This window comes from Miniopterus schreibersii (genome assembly GCF_964146895.1).
Source record: "Miniopterus schreibersii genome assembly, chromosome: 6".
Lineage (NCBI taxonomy): Eukaryota > Metazoa > Chordata > Mammalia > Chiroptera > Miniopteridae > Miniopterus > Miniopterus schreibersii.
This window is the reverse complement of record NC_138107.1, coordinates 88,168,739-88,191,611: the sequence shown is the minus strand read 5'-3', so window position 1 is coordinate 88,191,611 and position 22,873 is coordinate 88,168,739. Positions and strand designations below refer to the sequence as shown.

Genomic DNA, 22,873 nt, shown 5'->3' with positions numbered 1-22,873 from the left:
TGAACTAATTATGATAACAGGTAATTAATGTAATACTATACCTGACAGTGAAGTTCCCTGCCCACACAGAACTTCCCACAAGGCCTCTTTGTTTCTTTGTATATTTAAAGACACTATAATGTATGTAAGTTTAGTGTCACTAGATAGCCTGAGATTCTCCTTGCTAGGCAGGGTTTTTTTTTTTGTTTATGTTAGGCAATTTATTTAATCCTAGTGAATCAATTTTCTCATCGATAAAATTGGGGTATTACATTCTAATACATAGGGCTGTTATAATAAAAGAGATATGTAACGATAGCTTAGAACTGATAGTGGAGAGAGGTGAAAAATTATTAAAATCCAAAACATGTTTTCTAAAGGGAACAGAGTTCTTTTTATTGGTGGGAAAATAAATCTTGATCCTGCTCCTTTCTGTTTAAAGAGAATTGCAGTAAAGTGGAAAAGCAAAGACAACTTATGACATTTCTACTTGGTTATCTACATTGCTAGAAGAGAAGATCCAGCCACCAATAGCTGTTGTTTAGAAATGCAAACCAATGATTAGTCTTTGGATATGCAGAGATGGACCCGGAGACAAATAAAAATGGGGAGCTCAATGGTTTTCCTCGGGTTAAGTAGAGGAATTTGACTTTCTAGGGTCAGTGAATGGGAAAGATGTCTGAGTCACATAGAAGCAGAGAGAGTGAAGAAACCCAGCCATGTTGGAAAGCTGGATTCTGTGGAGACAAGTGGCCAGTAAGAAAGCCACAAAGGATTTCATTCTTGTACTTCCTAACTCACTTCCCTACCCCCTGCCTTCCAAGCCATCAGAAAATGCCACTACCCAGATCAATCAGATGGAACTTACTCCATTTTCCATATACCCACTGCAGCCACCCTCATCTTTTAACCATAATTTCACATTTTGATTAAGCAATAAAGGTTATTCTACATTCTCTCAAGGATACAGCCTACTATCTGTTTTTTTTTAGAGTATGTAAATAAAATCCTATGTTTTCACTTCTTATCTAGCCTTTTTTACAGCTTAGAGCAGCCAGTTCTGGGGGAGAAGGGCTGCTAGGCACCCGCAGTAAGTCCCTCAGGTGTCTGCTGCAAATCTACAAATCCTGTTTGAAGACAGTGAGCACTGAAACGAGGGGAGGAAACTTAAGAAGGGGCGTATCGTCCAGCCGGGCATTGCTCAGTGGTTGAGCGTCGACCTAGGATCCAGACAATCAGGGTTTGATTCCCGGTCAGGGCACATGTCCAGGTTGCGGGCTCGATCACCAGTCGGGGACGTGCAGGAGGCAGCCAATCAATGACTCTCTCATCATTGATGTTTCTCTCTCTCTCTCCCCCTCTCCTTTTCTCTCTCTGAAATCAATAAAGATATATTAAAAAAACAAACAAACAAAAAAAGGGGTGTATTCACACTCTTCAGCTCACCCTCCCTTTACTCCCAGAAGAGACGGTATGCACATAGCCCCTACCCCTGATATTTATGTTCTGCTTTCCCTCTCTATCCTTATAAAAAACCTCTGCCTGCACCGAGATATTAAGATTATTAAGATGGATTTTTGAGGACAGGAGTTCCCCCATCTTGACAAGGTGTCGGCACTTGAATAAACCTCTTTCTTTTCCACCAGCACCTGTCTCACAAGTTTGGCTTTTGTTGCAGCAGGTAGCTGGCCTGGATTTGGTTATAATCTCAGTCACCATCGCTTCTTGCCTCAACTACAGCAAACATCTCCATATTTACTGCCCACACGGCTCTATGGTCTGTTCTGGGCACATCATCCAGAGTGGTTCTTTCACCATACTGTACTCTCTAACAATCCTTCAATGGTCCAACCCACCCAGGGTAAAAGCCAAAGCCCTTCCAAAGTCTACCTATCCCTGCAATTTCTGAAGTCCTGCTTTCTAACCTCATTTGTTACCATTTCAAATTTCTACCTGGTTCACTCTCTTCCTGCCATTCCGGCTTTCTGTGGTTCCTCAATCACATCAAGCCACAGCCTATTTCCACTGCCTTTGCATGACACTTAGAATATTCCTTAAACTCCTCCTCTGGCCAACATGGTTCTTGATGCCCTGATCCTCCTTTTTCCATCTTCTCTCACTATGATCCTCTCATAGTGTCCTCCAGCATTCTATACTCATTCCTATCTCTGAAAGTATGTCTATGCTCTTCAGTGTTCCTGAAACTCCCTCCAGTGGTCACCATGGTAGGGACTACAACAATAATTACTTATATGAGAAATGATGAAGGTCCCACCTTGGTTTGCAGGTCACTGTTGCTCCAAGCAGATCCCCAAAGCCTCTGTGTGTGTCACAGCTGACAGCCTGCACCTGCAACCTTCTCAGGAGGACTGAGCTTGGGAGATTGGAACAGCCTTGCCCAGAGGTGCCTGGCAGTTATGCCCTGCCCCCACCTGGATCATCAGGCCAGTTATCCATGACTGATTGCTGAGGGGTGCACACAGAACGCTCATGCAGAGAAGCTAACGCCTCTGCCTCATGTCAGGACTGAACCTCTGGTACAATTTCTTCATGGGGTCATTGCTTAGCTTCTCTCCTCCTCTCCTGTTCTACTTACTCCCTTACACATTCCTCCTGAAAACTCTCCCCTCACAAATTGCTTGCACAAGAATCCCTGCCTCAAGGCTCTACTTCTGGGTAACCATAGTTAAGACACACACATAAATATTTGAAGGTTTATTTTCAAGAAAAATAGCCCTAATATTGGATTTTTAGAACACTGTGCTAAACACAAATAATACACCTGAAGCTGCATTTCTATTACTGTAGGCAAAAATAATAGCTCATACTTAACCGCATATTCTATTAAATGAGTTTTCGGCAATTCTAGTTATCTAAGATCCTTGCAAACGATTTACTACCTCTATGTAGCCAACATATATGTTTCTTGTCCCATAAAGTATATTCAGACCTGGTCAAAATGGTGGAAAAAAAAACATTAGTTCCTGTAAGTATTAGTCTGGGAGCATGATTCCTAAGAAAATAAAAGTATGGTGTAGCTGTATTACAAACTTCATTTAAATGAATAATATCCCACATTTCTCCTCCTATGTCTCACCCCAACTCCTACTCTTGTGGATGTTGGGTGTGGATCTGGAGCTTTTATTACTGTATATTTTCTCACTGATCAAGAATATTCTCAGAAACGTGAGGTAATGTGAAAATTCTCATAGCTCTCATAATCTAGAGACCAAAATCCTAACTAAATACTTATGCCCATGAGAAGACACTACATATAGGGGTGGGAAAAAGCATATAGTTGTAATACAAATAAATACAATAATTAATAACTAATAATACAAGAATAAACTCTGTTTCACATATGCACAACAGTAAACCTACTTTAGCTGCTGTATATTTTTTCTCTCTCACATCAATGTTTCTCTCTCTCTTTCCCTCTTTCTAAATCAATGGAGGCATGTCTTCATGTGAGGATTAAAAATAATAAATAATAATACATTTCAAATGCCTCATTTTACAAAGAAGGTAAGACATCAAAGAAAAAAAAAACACTTGCAAAATAGCTGTCTGATGAGAAAGCTAAAAATAAAAGACCGTGGTACTTTGACACCCCAGCTACTATATCTTGCCGTCTCAATTATCCATAACGAACATGTCACATTTACATATTGTACCACATGTTCCTTAATCTCACTCTGGTTTCACTTTACTCTTACAATATGCAGAGATATCAAAAAGGATACTGTAAAAAGGAAATGCAAGGTCAGTATCATTTATGAACATAAATATAAAAATATAAACTATAACATGAGCAAAATGTTAGTGAAGTGAGTCCAAGCATATGATCATCTCAATAGATAAAAACTTATAAAACCAACATCTACGATGCAAACTTTAAATGAATTGGAAACAGATGAACACCACATTAACTTTATTAAGGGAATCTAAAGTAAAACTGTAACATATATTATACTTTATCATGAAATATTGAAGGCTTTCTTTGTGAGATCAGGAAGGGCATAAAAATATCCACCATTACTTATGTACTCAGCAGGATACTGGAGAGAAAACCTCATTCAGTAGGATTAGAAAAATGTTATATGGTTGGAAAAGAAGAAATACAATTTCCATTCACATATATCATTATGCATGCAAAAAATCCAAAATGCAACACATACAGTGTTAAAATTAATAAGCAAATTTTACAAGTCTCCTATATAAAAAAATAATTGTATATGTTAAAAATTAGGCAAAAAAAATCTCAAAAACTAGACCATCTCCATTAGCATAAACATGTACTAAAGAATAAATATTAAGAAATATATGCAGGAGCTCTACAGAGAATATTATAAAACTTTATAGGGAGAAATTAAAGGAGACCTAAATATTTTGTGGTATAACATTCATGGCTTAGAAGATTCAATATAATAAAGATGCCGACCCTCACCACTGATTATACATCAATCAAAATCCCAATCACCCAATCAAAATCCAAACTTCTTTTTGTAACTTGACAAACTTCATATGGAAATTTAAAGTTTATATGGAAATGCAAAGGGCCGAGAATATCTGTCAATCCTGAAAAAGGAAAATGTTGGAAGACTCAGTCTTCCAGACAGCAACACGCACCGTGAAGTAACAGGGAGCGAGACAGACAGCAGGACAGAGGGGTCCAGAAACAAACGCAAACCTGCGTGAAAATTTAAGCTATGATGAAGGTGGTACCGGGAAGCCGTGGGAAATAGTGGTGTTTTCAAGAAGTGGTGCAGGTCGGTCAGAAATACGGACTGGGAAAATGAGACCCCATTCTACCTCGCGGCATACTCAGAAAATAATTCCAGTGGACGGCAGATCTAGTTTTATAGTCTCAGAATAGGGAATGATTTCTTAAGACCAAAAAGGCACTGACCACGAAAGTAAAGACGGATAAATCTGACCACCTCAAAATTAATAAACTCTGCTTATCGGAAGGCTTTACTAGTTGAGTGAAAAGACAAGGCACAGAAAGGAAAGCGATATAAAACAGACAGCCGGTAAAAGACCTCAAGGTCTCTAGCACAGAGCTCTCGGTCAGTAACAGAGACAGGCGCCTAAGGGAAAGGCGGGCAGGCGGGACAGTGTGCAGCTCACCGGGCGGGTGCTCAACTGGCCGGCGGACGACCGGGCCCCTGGAAGCCCGTTCAAAGGACAGCAGCTCTAATACCCTGCCACACAGCTCCCAGCTTTCCTCAGATCAACAAACCTGACGATGATGAATCTATGGACGTATTTGCATATAATGAATAAAACATTCCATAGGACACAAATACCTGGCTGCCGTTGCAAAGGAGAAATGAAGGGAAAGATTTCTTTCGGTGTGTGCCCGTCTGCCTTCTAAACTATCACTCGTTACCTCTTCAAAAAAACCAAGTGTGTATTGAGGCAGATGCCCCCCCTCCCCCCTTAACTGAACAAATCTAGTTTTAACTGTGCTTCGGGGTGAACGGCACATGAAAACTGCTGTGTACTTTTTGCCTCCGGCCCAGCCCTTCAGAGGAAGACAAGAACTCACTTCCACAAATACACTGCGTTTCCCCTGCAGGAAGGGGCTCAGGGGGTGCCGACTTCTCTCTGGAGCAGTGACGGTCCCCAGGCTGGGATCTAAGCGTCCAGCACACAAGTTTCAATGTTCGCGAGGCGATGGGCATGCAGATGACGCCCCGCGGACGTGTGGCGACGTCTCTGGCTGAAGCAGGCTTCTTGGGCGCGTCTGGAACCCTCTGCCCATGGCTCCTGCCCGGCCCACGCCGGCCTCTCCGCACAGGGCCGCACTGTTCCCTTTCCTCAGCAGGGGGCTCTCTTTTGGGGGGCATCCTTTGGTTTCCTAAGATTTATGGGGAGGGCGGGATATCTTTGAACTTTGGAAGTCACGGATAGTTTTTGCATATGTTCTTGTTGAAATCGGGAAGCCAATGGAAGTCTCCAGAACAGTGGGTGTTAAGGGAAGTCTGTGCCCCTCGGACGTGTGCTGTCCTCACTCCTGACCCCAGCACCCCTGCCCCGGCCACAGGCCACTTGACTCGCCCTTCTTTCGGCTTGTCCCCTCATTCTTTGGGTCGATGATCTTCACTTTCTGGACTTCACACAAAAGGCAAACCTTTAAAGAGACACAGCTCATCTTGGCTTCCCCGTGTGAGAGGCACAGTTGTGTTTCGCTTTGTGTGAAATAACCTCCGCCTCCTCCGGGCCGTCTTCATCACCAGGTGTCAAGAATTCTTCCCTCAACTGCATTTTTTGCACTCGTTTTACATCTTCTTGTTAAGCAGCTGAAATGTTTCAGACGATTGGCTTCTAAATAACTGACCTTTTACTGCGCCTCATGGTTTTTCCTACGACGTGCCTTCTAAGTATGAACAAAATGGAAACTGGTTTCATTTTTGCAAAAAAAACACAGTTCAGTGTGGAGACAAATTAAATACGGTAACAAAGGCGTTGGAAATAAAGAGAAAATCAATCTAGAGGATTACTACTGACCACAAAGCGATGTTCTGGAGAGGAGCGTTTGGGGGCTGGCATGTGAAAATTTCATCAGCGTGCTGTGCGGAATGACAGGCGTTTAGGGCGGCAGACAATTATGAGAACAGCGCTCCTCCCGGGCCGCCGCCTCAGCCAGCCGCACACTCTTCCAGTTTCCACAGCAACCCAATCAATTCTGATTACAAATGCACGCCGGGCAATTTAGGCCCAGACTAGGGAAAATGAGGAGTGTATTTGCACATTTAGAGAAAATGTGAAATTAGCCTATATCGCTCATCTGAGAGGCTCCATTTGATATTCACAATTAAGATAGAGACTAAAACGTAAAAGAAGAATTCCTAGCGGAAGGTAAACCACATTTTATAATAAAAAAACCCCACTCATTCTCTGTTTTTATGTCTCGCAAAGACACAAAAACATCAGAACCGCTGCCGGATAAATGGCATCAGGTGAGTTGAAGGAGAAGCGACAATTAGACGCCAGTGTTTGAAGACTAATGGAAACCTGGAACGTTCCTATAATCTCCGTTTGTTCAGATTAATGCATTTAGTTGTCAAATTAGAATCTAAACAACTTTAAACGAAATTTTTCTTATTTCATTATTTCCTTCAAACATGGGGATCATCCTAATGAACTACAACAGAAATACCAACAGGGTTAGATGTTATGCTGATTTTTTTAAATTGAATTTATTGGGGTGACATTGGTTAATAAAATTACGTAGGTTTCATGTATACAGTTCCACATCACCTGTATATTGTACTGCGTGTTCCCCACCCCAAGTCAAGTCTCCTTCCGTCACCGTTTACCCCCCTTCCCTTCCCCTACCTGCCCCCGCCTTCTTTCCTTCTTGTAATCACCGGACTGTCGTTTGTGTCCAGGAGTCTTTTTCTCTTTGCTTAATCCCTTCACCCTTCTCACCCCTCCACCCCCCTCCCCTCTGGCAGCTGTCAGTCTGTTCTCTGTATCCATGAGTCTGTCTCCACTTTGTTAGTTTACTTTGTTCATTAGATTCCACATATAAGATGTTATGGTAATTTTAAAGCGCCTCCTAAATAGTTAAAGAAATCATTTATAAAACTGCTTGAATCATACATATCACTGAAATCAAAATAATGTGCGTGGTTGGGAAATGCCTCTTACTAGTGTAGAAATTTCAGGAGCAGCCCAGCTGCCTGCCTCAGAGGTTGAGCACCGGCCTGCGATCCGGCTGATCACAGTCCCATTCCAGTCGGGGCACACGCCTGGGTTGCGGGCGGCCGCCGATCACTGACTCTCATCATTGATGTTTCTCTCTCTCCCCCTCTCCCTTCCTCTCTCTGAAATCAATAAAAACCTGTTATGTATATATATATGTGTATATATATATATATATATATATACAAAAAATTTCAGGAGCAGTGTTCCTCCTGGGTGACTAAGAGCATCTGTAAAACACGGCCAAGGCCAGCGGAGTCATTAGGCGACCAGGAGACAGCACCTCCGCGACCCACGGCATCTCCTGCCTTCCCGGGCGCTCGGCTCCCTGCCGCGGCTGCAGCAGGACTTTAGGATCCTGCGGAGCTCAGAGGCTCTGCTTCTAGGACAGGCCGCAGACGCGAAAGACAGCCAACAGCCAACGTCTCATGCGCACGCCCGCCTCACTTCCATGTCGCTGGGCGCGCGCCTTTGGGACCTGAATATTTCCCTGTAGTATTTCATGAATTCTCCGTGACGCCCCTGGAGTTGCAGTAGGGTTTCTACCTGCGGATGAAGCACCGAGGTTTTGCAGGTTTAAGTCCAATGTCACATACCAGTGAGGGCTGAATGGAGATACTGGCTTTGTGACAAACCTAGCGCTCCACGTGTGACGAGCATCGCAGGCGTCAAGCGAAAGATTTTCCAAAAATTTTTCGCCTGGCCGGTGTGGCTCAGTGGCTGAGAGTTGACCCAGGAATCAAGAGGTCACCGGTTCAATTTCCGGTCAGGGCACACGCCTGAGGTGTGGTTCGATCCCCAGTAGGGAGCATGCAGGAGGCAGCCGATCAGTGATGTTTCTCTCTCTCTATCCCTCGCCCTTCCTCTCTCTCAAAAAAATAAATAAAAAATCAATAAACACAAATTAAAAAAAAAAAAAAAAGGAATTTTACTCCATTAGCTGGCGGTGGATAATCTAGTTACAGATGCCTGCCTGCCCTGGCGTTCCACAAGATTTATCTTTTCAGGTCAAATCATTTGATCACCAGCAAAGATTTGAATTTTTTTTTTTTTTTTTTAGCCTTAGGAGCACATGTTGTAACTTATGATCCTGGAATAATTTTAATGAGTAAAACGACGGTGTGAATGTCTAAGAAATAATTTTTTGGAATGTGATAACAATTTTTTATTGGTTCATTATTCCAGTTTAATGTGCTATCATTCAAATTTTCAAAATTCACTAAATTGCATCTATACATCTAGGTCAGCGTGAAAGCCGGCTCCTGGCCCCAGGCTGAAACAAATTTATGGCTCCTTATAAAATGTGAGATTCCTAAGATATCACTGAAAGAAAATAAAGGCAAACATAAATTTGAGTTTTATGTACATGGAACAAATAAATCTCAACAAATGAAGCAAAAAGTTAAGGTACTAACTACTGTAGTTTTTAATGAGAAATTCTGAACATTGATCTATGTTGGGTAACCTATAAAGGAGAAAGTGAATAAATATATTTAGTAGAGAAAATTATGCAGACTTTGTTTTCATACCCTAACGATACTTCCGGAAAGCTCGTGTAATAACTATGTTTGATAGCGTATATAAATCAGCAGTGGGCGTTTTTCCTTTATGAGAAGCTTCTGCACACAGATACAGTTTATACTGATTAAAATAATACAAATGATTTTCCCGCTATTCTATGCGTTATAGACCTAAGAAAACAGCTCTCATGTAATAATCTGGCTTATACTTGTCACTGCCATTAATGACATCACATGCCAGCCGGGGGCAGACGGGACATGACTCAGTTTTGATCCCCTCTCTACTTTTTTTTTTTTAAATATGTTTTTTATTGATTTTTACAGAGAGGGGAAGGGCTAGGGAGAAGGAAAGGGAGAGAGAAACATCCCAACCGGAGACCAAACCCGCAACCCGGGCACGTGCCCTGCCCCTGAATGGCACCGGCGACCTCTTGACGCACAGCCCGGTGCCCGGCCGACTGCGCCACACTGCCAGGGCGCCCCGTGCGCCTCCCTCAGGCAGCTGGCCGGTGCCCTCAGGTGCGCACCACGGGGAGGGACACGCCTCTATGCAGACTCGCGGCGCCAGTGCTCGGAGCAGCTTTTGAACGGCCAGGCTCTGGCAACGACCCAAACGCCCACCAGCACGTGGTGAGGCGAGCCATGCGACACCCACCCAAACGGACGCCTCCAGCGACATAAAGGGAGGAAGCGCCGTACACGCAACAATGCGGCTGCACCTCAAAATAATCCTGCCGCCTGAAAAAGCAGCCGGGAAGAAAACGGAGTATGTTCCGTAGGATCCCATCTGCGCAAAACTCTAGAAAATGCGACTCGTCTATAGCGAGGAAAGGAGATCCTCTGTTCACCAGAGAGGGAGGAAGGGGGGGGTTACGAAGAGGCACAGGGGGCCCGGGGTGGTGGATCTGACCGTCACTTCGACACCTGCGACGGTGTGACAGTCATACGTGGATAGATGTCAAAACACATCCAGTTCTATGCTTTAATACACGCGGTTCATTGTCACTACCTCAATTAAGCTGTTTGAAGAAAACAGTTGTACAAGCGTGTTATTGTATTTACAGAATAGAAATAACTATTCGACTATTTAAAATTAGGAATGGTTGAAAGTGGTAGAGCCGAAGGAATGTGGGCCTGGGGGGGAGCGGGGGCAGGATGGGGACTGAGAGGCCCTGAGGGGCTCTTCTCCGTAAGGTCACCTATCATCCCCGTGCACCTATCACATGGACACTTCGAGAAACAATTTTCAAGTTGAAAAGCCATTGACAATGGTCACGAGACGATGTGGCCCTTTTACTATAAACTGAATGCAAGTTCTGAGTTTGCCAATATTTTAATCAACTTCAGCAGATTCACTCCCACCCACTTTCCTCACTGATAAATGTCACTTACTATTTGTGGGTGACCGAGCAGGGATAGAGGTGAGATCTCTATGGTTACCGAACAGGTACCAGCCTGTGCTTCCCCACACAGGGGACTAAAGGTGTTAGTTCCCTTTTGGCTTCTCTGAGCCCCCTCCCTCCTGTTCCTCATCTTTTTTGGCTACATAATGACTTTAAATTGGTTTAGGGATAATTCTAAAACATAAATTCTTATGTATACAATACAAGTATTTCTGATAGTATCAATTCACATGCCTTTTCCTAAATGACTAACTTCTGAAAATAAACAAATTCATGGACAGTGACACCCCAACTTTTTGTTTGGGCTGTGATTCTCACAGGTACGTGGGAAAGTTATAAACAAACCTCTCCCTGGGTATAACATTTCTTCTTGGACTAACTGAATTACTTTGCACACGCTCTGGAGTTTCAGTTCTTGGATCCCAAACACTAAACCTATAAGTCTCTTGTCCCACTTTCTAGGTGCCGCAGAATCAGTGTCACCCCACCTGCGAGCCAGGAGGGGAGCCCTCCTCCCCAGGACCCGACAGGGCCGGCACTGGGACTTAGACTTCTCGCTTGGCTTCCAGAACTGTGCGAAATACATTTCGATCCTTAAGACACCCGGTCTGTAGTATTTTGTTTCGGCAGCAGACCTAAGACGCCACCTTAAAATAATGCCTAGATGCAGGGGCTGGTGGTGGCGCCCTGGAAAGGATTTTGCTCCGGTAACCTGTCCTGTTTTGTAAGCTAAACACATCAGGATTAAATTGTGTTCATAATGTAAGGATGATTTAACCTTAGAATATCATCTATTCATTTAATTAATATATTAGTAGTAACAGACTGAAAGAGCCCAACATTATGATCATCTCAGTAGATGCAGAAAGTGTCTTTGATAAAATCCAATACTACACCCCCACCCACACGCCTTAGCAAGTGGGGATCAGAAAAGACTGTTACTGTCCCCAACCCATCCTGTACATTCTACACAACTGTAATCCACTTTCGGAATTCTCATGAAACCTGACATTTATCGTAACGACCAAGAACGTCACAGAGGGTGAAGACAAACCGGGGCACCCACCTTACCACATACCACGACTGCTAAAGCTACAACATGAGTGTGATGCCGGCTCAGAGACAGACAGACCGACCGACAGGACAGAAGGGGCTCCCCGCTACTGGAGTCCCAGCAGCAGCTCACGGCTCAGGAACCCGCGTGGGGGGCCCAGGGCAGCGCAGGCGACACTGGCTGCGGGATGACCGCCGGGCTGACCCGCGCCACGGGGCCGGGTGGGCAGGGGAGCAGACCCCTCTGCGTGTTCCTCTGCGGCGGGCCGCGCGTTCCCGCACCACCACCCACGAGAGGTGACAAGGTGCCTGGGGAAAACAAGCTTAAGAAGCCCCCAAAAGCAAGGCAGCTTTGTGACCAGGGCACTTAATCACCATTCACAGTTAGAATAGTAAACTCCTCCCCTTTAAGAATGAAACCCTGGAGGAAACAGTGCTCTGCCTTTAAAGACCGATACAGGGAGGTGGCGTCAGGGCGCAGGAGGCTGAGCAGAGCCGGAGGGGGGCCTCCGCATCACCCGCGTGACTCTCCTCGCTCGGCCCCAGCTCCGACGCGCGCCGCACAGGAACGACATGGGGAAAGCCCACGCGAACCCCCGGCTTGCACTGACATCATTCCTGTATGTGAACCCCCGGCTTACACTGACATCATTCCCGTATTTATGAGTTAAACCTGAGCAGAAAGGCATCACACGCGCGTGCACAGGAACAGCAGGCCCAGGTGGGAAGGCAGCCCGAGGGGGGCTCCCGATTGTAATTACAGGCACACACTCACGGTCACAAAATGCACGGACGGAGAGTAAGCGCGGCGGACACTCGAGAGCGATGTACGGAAACTTGGGGATCTTGGCTACTTCTGCGGATGAAAGGGCTGAGGTACAGAGGATTTATTTTATCTATAAAATCAGGAGCTTATTTTAAGAAATCATTTAAAAAACCTTACTTATTAAATCTAGATTAAATACATGACTATTTCATTATTTTCTACATTTATTTGTATATTTGCATTTTTCAAAATGTGGAAAACAATTAAAATAAAACATAAGGTTCAGTGGGAACATTATTAGATTTAAGAGTTAATGAGGAAGCTGGATATAAAATAAATATAATAGCACTTATTAAGAAAACAGATACACAGTATAAACGTGAAGTAAGTGATCAAATATATCGCTACAGATGAAGACACTAAAAATGAGAATTCTTTTCCAAGTGATGCACATGTTCATTGCAATTTCAAAGGAATATTTCAGTTTTGCATGTTATTAATAGGTCATTTGGAAGATTAAATTAGTAAAGAGTTAAAAATTTAAAATCAATATTCTGGATAGGAATTAATAGGAGAAATTAGCCTTAGCAGTTTCTAAACATATTACCAAGTTATAATAATTGTGTTACATTGGTTAAAAATTCCTCTCAGGTGTCTGAGTATTTCATATAATTATAACACAAAACGGGAACGAATGGGGGAACGAAACATTGCCCTTTCTCTTTGGAAAAACTGACCAGCTACCTGGAAAATAGTTCTGAGATCTTTCCAAAATACTCTGCCCCCTAAATGCTCTGAATCCCTACTAAGCACGAATTAAACTATCCCCAGAACAATCAGAACCTAGGTGGGTGGGACCCAGGAATCAGTGTCTAAGCTCCCAGGTGGTTCCAATTTGCAACCTGAGAACCGCAGCCTGAGGTGTTTTCAACCCTTTTCTAATAGGGGTCATGGGGGTGTCTGAGGTGCTGAGATGGGCCCATCCTCTCCAGGGGCGGCGGGTGAGGGGGGCGGGGGGCGGGAGGGCCTGGGGCACCTCCGGCCGCAGGGGAGCGCAGCAGTCAAGCCTTGCAGGTGGCAAATAAATCAGACTTTCCTTAGAGCCTTCAGATTCCTAAGATCTCTAAACCCAGTAATTCTACGCCAGAAGTTGTATTTCAAGGAGATATGTTAAAATATGGAAAAAAATTAATATAAAAATATTCATTTCAACATTATGTGTAATAGCAAAAAACTGCAAGCAACCTGGGTAAATGACGAAGTAAATTAAGGTGTATTCCGAGGATAGAATTTTATGAAGTCTTTTAAATGCTTATGAAGAGTTTGTAATGACATGTAAAATATTAGCATGTTAGAAGGAATCCATGAAATTTCACATAAAGGATTACAATTGTACACAATACAAGCTAAATATGTCAGCTGTAAAACATATCTACTCTCCACAAAGTACATTTGCATGTATATTCTATAGAAATATATACAATTAAAAAATTTTAAGCACATACATCATGAATAGAACGTATGACGTACTTATTTTGGTCAAAGAAAGCAGAAAATAAAGACTGAAAAACGACTGAGCAGGAGGCCTGGTGTGTCTTGTCCCTGAGCCTTGGCCCCTGCCCAGCTCTTCCCCTGGGCCGCCCTCAGCTTTCACAAGGCAGCAAACATGATTCCCTCCGGGGCCCCCAGACCCCCCTCCTTCAGGTCCCCGTCTGCCCTCCGGGGCCCCCAGGCCCCCCCCTTTCAGGTCCCCGTCTATCCTCCGGGACCCCCAGACCCCCCTCCTTCAGGTCCCCATCTGCCCTCCGGGACCCCCAGACCCCCCTCCTTCAGGTCCCCATCTGCCCTCCGGGACCCCCAGGCCCCCCTCCTTCAGGTCCCCGTCTACCCTCCGGGGCCCCCAGGCCCCCCTCCTTCAGGTCCCCGTCTACCCTCCGGGGCCCCCAGCCCCCCTCCTTCAGGTCCCCGTCTACCCTCCGGGGCCCCCAGGCCCCCCTCCTTCAGGTCCCCGTCTACCCTCCGGGGCCCCCAGGCCCCCCTCCTTCAGGTCCCCGTCTACCCTCCGGGGCCCCCAGCCCCCCTCCTTCAGGTCCCCGTCTGCCCTCTCAGCACCACTCACGTGCTCTCTGCCACCCTAGGAAGCAGCAGCCGCCTCACTCGCGCCGTAAACTGAACCGAGACCCACCAGGGCGGGGGCACGGCAGCCTGGGCGCTCCTGGGCCCACCTGCCCGCCAAGGGCCCGCGCACATGCACCCCCTCAGCCACCGCGTGCAACCCCAGGTCCTCACGGAGAAATCCGCTCCTGTTTCCTGGGAAATCCGCTACTGGGTTTCCTGTAAGATCCTAGAAATTGTGGCGACTCTGTGTAGCAGGTACCGGGTGCTGTGGGCTCGGCAAGTCCTGGATGTCGCCCACAGGTCCTGGGTAAACGTGACTTTTTCAAAACGAGGATTCATGAAACCAGTGTTCCGTGGGCTAGCTGACATAAACGGGAGTTCCGTCCCTACAGCGTATTTCTGGTCACAGAAACATCACCAAACTTCTAAATAAAGACCCTGCAACCCTCTAATATTAAACACAGAGGTACTGTGAGCTCTACAAACATTTAAGAAAGATGAACGAAAACAAGGAAGGGAGTGTTTTCCAACCTGCGGGGTCCAGGTGAGGGTCGCAGGTGGCCGGTGGCCGGGCTGGAGCCTGCCCGGGCAGCTCAGGGATCCAGGCGGCACCCATCCTGGACAGGATGCCCCTCCGGCACAGGGCGCCCGCACCCCACTCACTCGGCCGGGCCGGGGGAGACAGCATTCAGCTAACTCGCACGGCTCGGGTGCCAGAGGGAACCCACGCAGCCTGGGGAGAAACGCAAACGCCACGGACAGCGCCCCAGCTGGAATCAATTTTCTTTCTGTTCAACACTGTAGGGAACCCGAGTTGACCATGAGGACGTGGAAGGAAACAGCATTAACGGGGAACCTGCTGCATTTAAAATGTTACGCGTCTCTCATCATAGATGTTCCTATCTCTCCCTCTCCCTTCCTTTCTAAAATCAATAAAAAAATATATATTTAAAATCAGAACACTACATGATCACTTGCTCTGAGAATTCTGCCCAGGGAAGGCTTGAACTCCCCGTAGGGACGGCCCGGCTGTGTCTCCTCTGACAATGAGAAGTGCATAGTGTCCACCTTTCAACTGCAGGTGCCAAGAAACAGAAAGAAATCTGATCATCAATCAACACAAATACCAATCCTGAAGAACGGCAAATTCACTCTCCTTGTCTCCAGCTCAGGCTTCCTACTTTGATTACATTTTGTTTCATTGCTGCACTGTGGTTTTTCTTTCTGATCACCAAAATTTATTTTCAAAGCTTGTGCCTTCATATATACATTATTGTGAGACAATTAAAATTGGTTGAGGTACGTATTACACATAAGTACGTAAGTAAAATATTTGAGATCATTTTTTCTCACAGAAGATAATTTTTTTCTTTTTATATTTTAAAAAGAGATAGGTAAAAATCACCATTAAGAGAATGGAAAGGAAACTCCGAGTAGGAAACCATACTTGAGATACATATATTTGACAGCGCCTTATATTATTTAGAATAGAATATGAAAAATTTTAAAGTACTACAAAGAAGACAGACCAAGCTGAGAAAGAAACGGACGAAAGTCTTGAAAAGACACTTGGAAAAAGATAATCGAATGGCCAACAAATATAAAGTTTTAAACTTCACTACGCACAATAAAAATAAATAAGTCCACGGTGAGATAATCCTAGAATTACCCTAGATAACCCACTGGAATTGCTCAGGTGCAAAGTTAAGAAAATGCCAATTATTGGGGAGACCATAGAGCAAGTGGCCGTCTCATACGGAGCTGGCCGGGTTCAAAGGGGAAAGACCAAGTTGGAAACACTTCTGATGCAGTTACTAGAAGCTAACAAACGCACACGCTGGGACCCAGCGATTCCCAGGTGTGTATCCTCGGGACCCAGCGATTCCCAGGTGTGTATCCTCGGGACCCAGCGATTCCCAGGTGTGTATCCTCGGGCACGTTCTCCAAAAACGTATCAGGATTTCCCCAGGAGCGGTACTTGTCACAGTCCTAACCCAGAAGTCCCGCAAAGACTCAGCAGCCGAGGGACGGGTAATTGTTTATTCACAAATGCAAGTACTAGCAGTGATGAGTGTGGAAGATCCCCGATCACAGCCACGGACGGGAGAATCTCAGACACAGCGGGGACCAGAGCCACACACAGAACAGTTGTGCATGTTCCGATTCCACGTACACAAGCACAAATCTGCCGACGGGTCAGGGGAAGGGCAGCTTGGGGTGGATTCGGCGGAGACTGGACAGGGCCTGAGGGGTTCGGCGATGTTTGCTGATCTGGCTGCTGGCTAAACCAGTGTGTTTGGTTTAATATTTATCAAGTGATACACATAAAATACGTGTTTTCTCTTTGTATGTTATGCATCAATGAAAGTCTATAAAAATAGGTATTAAGAGAAGACTAGTTTTAGTCAGAAAAATCTAGAAATACAGCTTCCATTTCTTGCTATGCCATTTAATGTGCCCCAAAATCACAACAAGAAGTTAAATTATTTACCTTAGATTTATATGCTACATGGAAAAAAAAGGTAGCCTGCCCTACCTCCTAGTCCGCCCTGCCTGTCCGAGGGTTGGCTGGGAAGCCGAATGGAATAGAGATGACCAGTCCTATGGTACCTTAACGCATAGATAAGGCTACTGTAATTATTACACATGTAGCCATGACAGATTACTCAAAGCAAATAGAAAGATATTTGATATAACTTAGTTTAATTACATATGAAGAGTCAAGTAATAACTCTCTGGCCAATTGGAAAAAAAAAAATCAAATATTTTACCTCTCTTCCTAAACCAAGATGAATCAAGACGACTGTCGTGGGAAGGAGGCTGCAGGGCGTTTCAGAGGGGAGCCCCCGGCGCACAGAAGGCCCGCGGAGCCCACTTGGAGAGAACGATTCCTCCCTCCATCCCGACAGCGCAGGTTATGGACCCTCACGGGCGGTGCGGGGATGCTGCTGAATCACCCTGACGTAAGGCCCTGGCCTTGCGCACGTGCGGGATGGCCGGGGGCATGGGTGGGACGCCAGGACCTATCAGCCCTCACCCCACACACCTGACAATGAAGCAAAGCTTTAAAATAAAAAATGGAAGTTTTGAGAGGACTGGGGGAAAAAAGGCTAAACCTGGTCCCATGATCTTAGCTCAGAGAAAGCTTTTCTGGGCCAAACTATTTTAACGTTTTACAATGAGCACGTATAACTTTTATAACGAGCTAATTAAAATATGGCATAAAACATTTGTAAATTAATCTAACTCCTATACTTTATATTTACATAACACCATTAGCATTTTCTTGAAGCTGCTAATTCAAAGATGATTGTCTCATTATAATATAAAACATTGCCATTCATTAATTCATTTGACAAAAAATAGCACCTACTGTGCGCCAGGCACTTTTCTAAAGCTGGAGAGACAGCAGCGAGCAAACAGGGTTGATTCCCTGCCCTGGAGGAGCTCACGCTGCAGCAGATGACAAGGCTGCACTCAGTTCTACGAAAGGGTGAGAGGCGTTTATGAAAACGAACAAGCCGAGAGCCGACGGGCGCGCTGGAGCCGGGGCGGGGGAGGTGACTAGGGCCTTGAAAGTTTAAATAGTCAGGGACAGCTTCGCTAAGAAGGGAGTTTTTGAACAAAAATTGAAGGCTAAAGAGATGGAATACGTAGGGAAAATGCATTTCAGGCAGAGGGAACAGGAGGGGCAAAGGCACTGAGGCGGCCACGCAAACTGGTGTGTTCAGGGAGCCGCGAGGAACCTACTGTGGGTGGAACAGAATGACGAAGGGAGAAAGCAGGTGCCCAGACCTACGGATGAAGCAGGCAGGCCGCTGCACGACGTCCTCAAGGAGAGTGAGGACTTCAGCTTCTGCTCTGGGGGAGATAAGGCGCCACCGGCGGTTTGAGGGGAGCGACCTCACGATCGGGCTGAGTTTAAAGGGATCTTCTGGGGTCCTGAAGTGGAGGGGGGTGGGGGGCGGTTACAAAAGTCCAAACTATACACACAGGACAACTAGAGCAACAGCAAAGGGGGGGCAGTGAGGTAAGGAAGGGGGGAGGTGCTCTCCTCGGCTCATCACATATTCGGGGGCACTGCTAGGTACTGAGAGGGCGGTAGGAGTGAGCGAGAGCCGGATCCTGCCCTCAGGGAACACCCTCGAGGGGGTAAGACGGGAGCAGAAGTCACTCCAACGCACCACAGGAAACAAAGAGCAAAGGACAAGCCTCCGTCTTGGTTGACAACGGGGGAGAACTGGGTCTTGGTTGACAACGGGGGAGAACTGGAGCCGCGGCTCCTGAACCACAGCTCCGGGCGGCCTGCGGCCTGCGGCCTGCGCCTGCCCCCGCCCCAGGCCTCTGGATGCCAGCACCTGAGGCCACGCCTGGCACAGGGACCTGAACGTACCTGTCACCTAATGACTGAGCAACTCGGGCGCAGATACGCGGGCCGAAGGGCACTCGGGCAAACGTGGCAACAGGGGCAAAAACACCGCCATGGAGAGTGACAGTTCAGCTTGGTGGCAGCAATGAGGCTGGCGGGCAATGAGGTCAAAGCCCCCGACAGGCCTAGGTCCCCGCAGGCCCGGGGAGGCACCGCGCTGGGGTTTTCTGTCAGAATGGAGGGGCTCCAGGGGCTCTCAGCGGTGACAGGAGAACACTGTCCTGGGGAGGTGAGCCTGACAACAGGGCCAGCCGACTGAGGTGACTGGCCCTTTGGTGGATGGAGTCTAGCGCCCAGTGCGGATGATAGGTCGCGTGGCTGTCCCGTGGTCCCTTCATCAGGAGCCCTTCCCCTGTGCTGAGTATTTGTGGATGTGCATTTATGTTACAGTCATTGTTTTCCGTGTCCATCTCCTTTTTTGCACTAGAAACACCCAGTCCTAGTGGGGACACGTCACCGCCCCCCACTTGCCCTTGTTCCCTTCGTTCCTGAGGCTTTAGCTGGACACAGCCAGCAGTTGGAGGCTCCATTTCTCAGGCTCTCCTGCAACTGTGTCCTCACTTCATAGGCGACACAGCGAGTATCTACTGTGCTGAGATGGAGCCAGTGCGCCCTGAGCTGCTGGTGTCTGATTCCGGGCTGCATCACCAGGCACCAGGCCTTTACGGGGAAAATGAACTATAAGGTCTCCACATTCTGAGTTTCACATCACTCTTTTCAGGCAAACATGATAACAATACGAGTTTATTATTTTCTAACTGCGGGACTTTTGTCATTTCTTGTTTTCATATACAGGGTGTCCCCCCAAAATGTAGACAGGTTGTAACAGCTGACAGCTCAATTTGGAAACGAAAGTGTGTTTTAATGAACTCTGCCTTTACAATTATTCAAAGTGCGTGTCTACGTTTTTGGGGGACACCCTATATAATGCCATGACAATTTCCAGGAAGCCTAGGGACTGCTCACCGTTGAAGAACATTTGACATCGACATGTATTATTATTTTGTAAGTAAGTTTGTGGTTTTGAATATGAATTAGGACTTTAAATAAGGATGTCTGCTCGCAGAGCTCATCGATCAGATGTGTTTACGACCAAGTTTGTGCACTTATATTACTGACACACTCTCAAGCAGCAACGGGAGCCACATAGATCTCCTTAGGGTAGAGCTCTGAATGTCTTTTGTGGAAGAGCCCCAGAGTGGTGACACTGAATTATCAAGTGTTGGAAAGAGCGAACTGAAGGCAGCCCCCTCACACTGGAAACATGGTTTGGGGGTTGGCTTTTAAAACAAGGGGTTGTAAAACTTTCAACAATAAAGATAAATTTTTAAAAAATAATAAAACAAGGGGTTGTAATGAAGCAAAGCTGCAAGTAGACGTATTATTTTCTGAATAAAAATAAACCTCAAGCCAGGCTGAGTGTGGCTCAGTGGTTGAGTGTTGACCTAGGATCCAGGTGATCGGGGTTTGATTCCCAGTCAGGGCACATGCCCAAGTTGTGGGCTCATCCCCAGTCGGGGGCGTGCAGGAGGCAGCTGATCAATGACTCTCTCATCATTGATGTTTCTCTCTCTCTTTCCCTTTCTCTTCCTCTCTCTGAAATCAATAAAGATTAAAAAAAAAACCACAACAAACACTCAAAAAAGAGGGATATTTTGACTTTATAATGCCAAAAAGTCTAGACTGTAAAAACAATAACATGTAAATATTGGATATGAAAAAAAAAAAAGGTTTTATTTCCTATACCACTGAAGTTAGTTTGTACCAACAGTATTGTCTGTCTTTCCTTTATCAGGGCTGTACTGTTGGTGGTGGTGGTCTTCCCTGGAGTGGTGAGTGCAGGGGCTTTGTTTGGCTGATCCTAAATTCCCAGAGCGGTGTTTAACAAATTATTAGCTTAAAAAAACAAGTTGTGGATTGGGTGAATAAGTGAATGGCTGAATAATGTTTGCATCAATGAATTACAATTTCCACCAAATGGAGCAATTACCCATCATGTTTTGAAGAAACCAGTAGAAAAACAGATATTACGCAAAGAGATTGTCCTTAAAAATATGGAAACAGGATAATTCATCTCAAATAAGTTGTTTATAAAGAAGGGTGCTTCACACTTTGTTTTTCTGAGTCTTGTAAGCATACTTATGACATTGGACAATACTGAAATATTTGATTTTCCAGATCCATGACTTTAGTGTAAGGTCTTTTAAAAAAAAAAATGATTATGAATATAGGTTTAGAAAACAAGAGAAAGAATTTGACCAATATTTTTTACATTTGATTAGGATCATTAGCTTGAACAGCTATGGTATTCGGTATTGCTGACCAATAGTCGTCTTGGCTCCCATGACCACCTATTCTCGTGAAACACATGCAAAAGGACTGAAGCTACGCCTCGCCGGAGTTTTCGTCTATTTTCATTAACTTTAACTATTGGAAATCAACTGACACACATTCCAATGGCCAGAATAGCATTTGCGTAGCAACCTGGAGATCTGGCCTAGGGGGGTCTAGAGGTAATCTGTTTCATTCACGTTTTCATTAAGAAGGTGATTTCGGAGTAGGTATTTGCTTTACAACATTTATGTAAAACAAATAATGTGACACCCGAAAGCAATACTATTCATTTAACGTAATGAGTTGCTAGGCAATAAGTCAGATCCTCCCAGAGTGTAAATTATACAAATTGGAAAGCTGCATTTATTATTTAATATCTCATTCCCAGACAGGTGTTTGCTCAGTGGTAAACCTGGGTTAGCAAACCAAATTTAAAGCAGTTCCCCAGGTAGGAAGGCTTTTTTTTTTTTTTTTTTAAACTATCATGCATGTAGCTAAACCACTTGTTCCTTTTGTTTCCTCAACAGTACTGAAACTCTTTTAACTACCGCAAATAATAAAAATGAAATGTGAATTGTATCAACAGCCAGAGGTTACTTGAACTGAAGCTTGAATTTTTAAAAATCTGTCATTTAAAAGGTGTGTCTGGAAAAAGGCCGATGAAGTCGCCTTCCAGAGTCCTAACAGGCGTGGATACGATTTCCTAAGAGTGTTGTTCCAGGAAGATCCCAGGTTGAACGGATGAGATGTCTTACTGCAGGTTATTTAATGCATTTTATGTTCCCAGCTCATAAGCACATGTCAAATTTGGAAGAGCCTTTAAGATTTCTAGGAACTCACCTACTTGCTACATATAAGGCCTTGGTGGAGCGGGGCGAGTTTAGGAATAGTAAGGGCCTTGTTAAGAGTAATTCTGGGATGATTTTTTTAAAAGGAGTAGTTCTGAGCAGCCTCGAGACCGCGGCCGTGCCTCGGGAAGGTGCCTGTGCGTGGGCCCAGCCTCGCCCGGCTCCAGGCCCCCCGGCCGGGCCCGCGCGGGCTCCGCGCTCGCGGGGCGCCTGTGCCCCGCCGCCCGCCCCGGGCCGGCGCCCGCGGGTGACTTACGACTGCGTTTTTCATCATGGCCTTGACCGTGAAGCCCTCGGAGACCGGGCCGCGGGGCCGGGGCGCCGGGGGCGGCGCCAGCAGCGGGCCGCGCCTCTTCGCGCCCTTGTCCGGGCCTCCGCTCGCGCCCAGGGGCTCTTTTTCTGCCACCATCCTCCTAAAGGTCTTGTTCTCGGGACACGTGTCGTGCACAAGTCAGGGGCTGCGGGAAGGAGGTCGGGGGGGGAAGGAAAAAGGCGCGCGGCCCAGGCGGACCCGAGTTTGGGGGCTCCCGGGAGAGGGGGGCTGGGGAGGGGCGGGGCGGGAGCGGGCGGGACCTCGGCCTGGGCTGCAACGAGCTTCCAAAGGCGACCTCCCGGTTGCTAAGCGACGCGTCAACACTGCGGGCACCTGGCCCCACCCCCCGGGACGTACGTTTCCTGGGCCGTAACCCGGAAGAGCGGCGGGCGGGGGA

General features: G+C 46.1%; 1 protein-coding gene across 5 annotated transcripts in view; it reads right to left on the bottom strand.

The window, feature by feature from the left end:
• The window catches only part of PACRG (parkin coregulated), a 328,057-nt gene extending 305,270 nt beyond the window's left edge, over window positions 1–22,787 (bottom strand). For all 5 annotated transcript variants that reach the window (XM_081141419.1, XM_081141420.1, XM_081141422.1 and 2 more), the window contains exon 1: window positions 22,420–22,787. In XM_081141419.1, coding sequence (XP_080997545.1) covers window positions 22,420–22,572 — 153 coding nt within the window. In that variant the 5' untranslated portion in view covers window positions 22,573–22,787. The remainder of the gene's footprint in view (window positions 1–22,419) is intronic.
• Between the last annotated feature and the right edge of the window lie 86 nt (window positions 22,788–22,873).